We start from the raw sequence: 5,622 nt of genomic DNA, 5'->3' as shown, positions 1-5,622 counted from the left end.
GCGCGATGACAGAGTTGGGCTGGCAAACGAGATGTCCACCACCGACTCACCCTGCATCCGCACGCACGTAGGCACAGAACCCTGGTTTAGAATAACGAGGCCTGTCTCTAAAGCCCAGTCTTCCACCATCCTACCCCGTACGTCGGTGAGCCGAGAACCCCAAGCCAAGTTCTTGGCATTGAAGTCCCCTAGGACGAGCACAGTGAGAGAACGGAACTCGTTAACGACGTTAACCAAATCCCTAAGGGAGTTGTGAAACTCGGAGAGAGATCGGTTCGGAGAGAAGTAAACGCCCACCACAGCGATATCTCCAAACCGAGCAGCAACGCAGCCCCTGCTTCTCTGAGGCCTCTCTAGGGTCGGGGTGCCATTGGTAGCCGACGAGATGATAGTCACCGAGTCATCCAGGTCCACCACCCAGTGATCGTTGGGTGGAACGAAGTACGGCTCTGAGACTACAGCGACATTTATCGACCACTCCGCCATGCTCTGGAGCAGAAGATCCTGAGCAGCAGCGCAGTGGTTAATATTCGCCTGAAGTATGCGTAATGGAGCCATTATTAACAGTCCATCACGGCCTCCTCCGTGGTGGCAGCGGCGATAGCAGCAGTATCGGGAGTGGTGGCGACTGCGGCAACGGCGGCGGGAACAACAGCAGAGTCAACGTTGGAGGCAGAGAACTTACCCCTGCCCCTGGATTTGACGGGAGGGGAGCAGGACTTGCCCCCTACCCGATGGTCAGCCGGCTTGCCGGCGGCTGCACATGCATCACAGTGCAGCGGGGCAGTGCACGAACTAGCCCTATGACCGGGTTGACCACAGCGGAAGCAGAGATCGCTGCGGTCCACCTCCGAGGTGCATTTAGCGCTCACATGGTCCCCAATGTGGCATCGGAAGCACCTTAGAGGTCGGGGCTCCAGCAGCCTCACCTGCGCCGAAACCCAGCCCACCAGGAGCCTTTTAACCTCTTTTATTCTCTTGGCCGCTGTGACGGGACAGCTAACCACAACTGTTCGTAGTCCCGTACAATATGAACACGCATACCTAGCCGACAATAATTAAATAGAAATTTTGTACATATTGTTAGAAATAAATAAGGCAGTACTTCCACTTAGATGTTTGTTGCTCCACAACTCGTATCAGAAATCCCCCAGTCTAGTACTTACATCCTATTTATAATATTCAAAGGTAACATTTTTAGGTGAGGGTAAGTTACAATGTCATACAGAGGGCGTTAGTTTCCCTCATAAGTGTTTCCATAAAATTATAAAATACTGAACATTACGTAAAACATGCAGAAGCTCTCATTATAAATTATAAAACCAATTGTCAAGTATTTGGACATTTAAATTACTGTACAGAAACATTATTAACATTAATTTACACTGTTATAACAAATATACAGATGGCGCTAGTTTAACCATCACAAGAGTTTCCAATAAATATTAGAATATAAATATCGTTAAGCTTAGAATCATCAAGTATATCACAATTTAAATTATTTTAAATAATTATAACTAACACTCGGCCTTTCCTGATTCACAAATTTACGACCTCGTAATGGTATTGTGAACTATCTTACAATTTAAAATATCAATTTCCAGGTTTGTAAAAGTCCTAGAATCAAAAATTGAGGTTGTTTTTATTGAAGAAATTTTATAACTGTAAATAACAACTTATTTTCCAAAAATATTTTACTGCATGTATTAAAATATTTTACTGCATGTATAAGATTCCCCAAAAAATTAATTAAACGATCGGCCATATTGACAGCATATTACGTCCTCGTAATAGAATTATAACAATACAGCAGTACAAAGTTCTCAATAAACCTTAATTTATCTATTTCTGTTTTATGCACCGGACACAACAAGATGCTTTTGAAACTAGATCAATGAACAAACCAATTCGATAATATTTCCATGGGACACCTACATGGACTCTTTTTTTTTCTTAGCATCGGACACACCAGGATGCTTATAAAACCAAAACAAGAGTGATTATATTTCCATGGGACACATCAACATGGCTATTTTTCTTGTTTAACTTGGCACTGGACTTATCATAATGGACACACCATAAAGCCCTTTTTTTTAGAACTTTATTCACTGGACAAAACAATTTGATCTCAATACCATGGGACCCACCATCATGGCTATTCATTTTATTTAGCACTGGATACACCATGATACTCTTCAATTTTATTTATTTAAACTATTTTTATTTTAAAATATTAATCTCCCTAATAATGGGGCAAATATTCCAGTCACACGGGTCAGTGACCAAGTGTTTCTGGGAAGTGAAAATGTCAGTCAACTCATTAACAGATTCCAAAAATTCACGTACTATTCGACAGGTATTCAAAATAGCAGCTTTTTGCATGGTGATGTATGCGAGTGGTGGTAAATCCAGAATTTTTGACTTTGGTGTGAGTGTTTAGGAATGACTCCAGTAGCGGAAAGCACGATAGGGCCAATATGGATTAATTAATTTTATTTCCATGGGACACACCTACATGGATTCTCTTTTTCTTAGCACCGGACACCCCTGGATGCTTTTAATACTGGACAAACCAGTTAGAACTCTTATTTCCATGGGACACACCAGCTTGGTATTAACAAATTTTTGCCAAGTATTAGTATTTCATAATTTTTACTCTTGCATGGTATGCGACTCAACATATTCAATTATGTTTTAACATCATTATTATGATTACACATTGAATTTTCACTTTATAAAGCGTAAATATATATCACTTACTCTCCATATTGTAAGTGATTTACTTTGGATTTAACCTTTGATGAAAAGAAAAATATCAATTACATTAGATAGCTGAAACATTTTCTTTCTTAGTCAAATATCATCATCATTAGATTCACTATACAGAATAATGACATTTGTATTTAATTATTTGTATTAAATATGTTGTATTTTTATTAAATATTTTGTTTACTGAAATATGCTATAGGTTTTAATTCACCTTTCAACTGTTTTTAAAATAAAATACCACCAACTCCATGACTTGATGCATATATGTTTAACTGTGTTTCAAGTTCGGAATTATATATAGCCAGTACTGGTTCAGATTTTAAAGCTCGTTTATACCAATAAACGAATTTTGTTCTTCTTCCCCCCATTTCCACAATTGGTATTTCGTAGTAAAATACATAGCGGACGAATTCTATTCTCGAAAGATTTAATGAATTTACGGAAGTAACCAGCTTACACCCATTAAATCTTCTTAAATCGTGAATATTATTTGGTTCTCTAAATTCATTTAGTGCTTTTAATTTATTTGGCTATGGTTGGATCTCTCCACACGATATGATGTGACCTAAGTAATCGATACTTGCTTTTAAGAATGAACATTTGTCCCGACGCATTATTACACCATATTTGCTCAATAAAATCAAATCAAATTTCAAATTTCAAATCAAAGTTCTCAATTTTCCAAAGCCTGCGGGCTAGTTTTTGAAAATAATAAAATATCGTTGATAATGAGGAAGCGAATTCAAATCTATACTTATTCAGCATAAAATTCATCACTCTTTTATTGACATACGATACGGGTGATGATAAAAGGGAACTTAAGTGGTTAGTTCAATTTTTATTTCTATATCAAATCTCCTACCCCTACATGATCATCAAAACAATGATCAAATTTATTTAAGATTTTGAAGATTGTCTAGGTCCGATCTTGACACATCTGTATCGATTTTAATATTACCCGATTTATATTCAGAACCTCGAGTAATGCAAAGTGTAGCAAATAATGTTATCGGTTAATATACTAAGTCGTTTACGTCGATATACCCCCGGTTACCATTTATTTCAGTTATTTGTTCTGGAATATCAATTTCTTTACCAAGGCACCTATATTCAGACCGTTCAAGTTTCACAGAACACCATCGACATATTGTCGACAAATTGGTCCGTATAAACTAAAATTTTGATTAATCCATTAACAATTTTCAGGTCATGAGGTACCCTTAATTCTATTTTTGATAGATGGACGTCATTATGATTTAAAAATGGTAGTTCCATATTAACAGTGCTATTATTGTAGGAAAATGTTAAAGTATCCGTCGCTATCATAACACATATTCCCGGTAATTCACTAAAGGCCCGCCCTATTATCATGTCGGTGTCTTGTAGGTTATCACAAGACTATCAAAACCGATTTGCTAGCCCCGACGCCATCTATGTTCAAATTCAAAATTCAAAAGCTACTATAGAGTTTCACCTTCTGGTGTTATAATTTGACGCCCATAACCTTTTATGCTTGTTTGACATATATTATATTTTAAATTGATTTTTTAGAGCCGCTGATACTGTTATAGTATTATTAAAGTCAATATATGCAGTCAATTTAAAACCGTTAGCAATAATAATTTTACGAAATTTTGGTGATCCACATCAATCGGGCTAACAATTTAGATTTCTTTTCATCGAATTTATTGTTAGGTTTGACATAAGAACTATTTGGAGCCGATAGATTTTTAAAATAACAGTCTTTCTCTTCATAACCTACTTTACCACAGTGATCGGACTTTTTAAATCTGCAATATTCCGTTTTATGAACAATTTTATTATAATTATTACATCGGACGTTTTCCCTACATTGGGATGATATACATTGGGACGATGTGAGTCCACATGAAAAACATTTAGGCCCTGAACTTTATCAAAAGTTAAATTATTTGTTAATTGTGAGGGTTCAACTATAGTATCCGTTAAATAATTAAGTATCTTAAGAACCGGTGGCTTTAGAACCTGTGCCTCGGGTTCCAGCTTTCAAATTACGTGGCAGATTATATGATCACTTAACTCACATGACTCTCCAAGAGCTGGCTTTTTGAAAAATAAAAGTATCACCTGTGCATCCTGACGTTTGTTAGTTGCAACCATGTCGTGTAGTTTCGCAGCGAATCCGCGCTTGAGAGGGAAAAGTCTTTTCCACTCGCTCCAGGTCACATCGATGTTTTATTGGTGTTCAAACCGTAGCAGAGAGTTTCCTTCCAAGTTGCTTGTCATGTTGTATATTAAAGCTCTTTTTTTATCATCATATTTAAGCTTCTTACTTGAGCTTCAGCATCTCCTTGTTATTTGTATAGGGTCCAGGTTGTAATTGCGTTGCCATCTCACACTGGCTAGTAACTTCAATCATTTTCTCCAGGTGGTCTAAACGTTCAAGTATCTGTAGATCGGAGAGGTTTTCTTGTTTCTTTTTTCTTCAGGCTTCTTTGTGACATGTGGCAGCGGTTCATCTTCATTATTTCCAGTTGACAGGATATTTCGCGAACGATCCGTATACTTCTGACTTGTTAAAAATAAATAAGGCAGTACTTCCACTTAGATGTCTATTGCTCCACAACTCGTACCAGAAATCCCCCAGTCTAGCACTTACATCCTATTTATAATATTCAAAGGTAACATTTTTAGGTGAGGGTAAGTTACAATATCATACAGAGGGCGCTAGTTTCCCTCATAAGAGTTTCCATAAGACGAAGAGACGAAACCTCTTAGCATTCAATGGATTCACCGTGCGGGTGCCGGGTCCATTGCGTTGCAGGGAGTGGAGCTTTAACAGCGCCTGGGACTTGCGACCCAGGTGTAGGTTTA

The 5,622-nt window shown here is 37.8% G+C and overlaps 1 protein-coding gene across 1 annotated transcript; it reads right to left on the bottom strand.

Moving 5' to 3' along the window:
* Positions 1–560: 560 nt before the first annotated feature.
* LOC133320774 (uncharacterized) lies at positions 561–5,167 on the bottom strand. The gene is made up of 2 exons (XM_061529365.1): positions 5,082–5,167; positions 561–1,044 (listed from the first exon to the last, which is right to left on the bottom strand). Exons 1-2 carry the CDS (start codon positions 5,165–5,167, stop codon positions 561–563), a joined length of 570 nt encoding a protein of 189 aa, XP_061385349.1.
* Between the last annotated feature and the right edge of the window lie 455 nt (positions 5,168–5,622).

This window comes from Danaus plexippus, unplaced genomic scaffold (assembly GCF_018135715.1).
Source record: "Danaus plexippus unplaced genomic scaffold, MEX_DaPlex mxdp_58, whole genome shotgun sequence".
Classification (NCBI taxonomy): domain Eukaryota; kingdom Metazoa; phylum Arthropoda; class Insecta; order Lepidoptera; family Nymphalidae; genus Danaus; species Danaus plexippus.
The sequence above is the reverse complement of the archived record's forward strand: the minus strand, read 5'-3'. Positions and strand labels throughout refer to the sequence as shown.

What these genes read in the sequence shown, in the direction of transcription:
- LOC133320774 (XM_061529365.1), bottom strand. Translation starts at nt 5,167, where the DNA reads ATGATTGAAGTTACTAGCCAGTGTGAGATGGCAACGCAATTACAACCT. An exon ending in AAGGAGATGCTGAAGCTCAA is followed by an intron (nt 1,045 to 5,081) that starts GTAAGAAGCTTA and finishes ATTGTCGGCTAG; the next exon opens with GTATGCGTGTTCATATTGTA.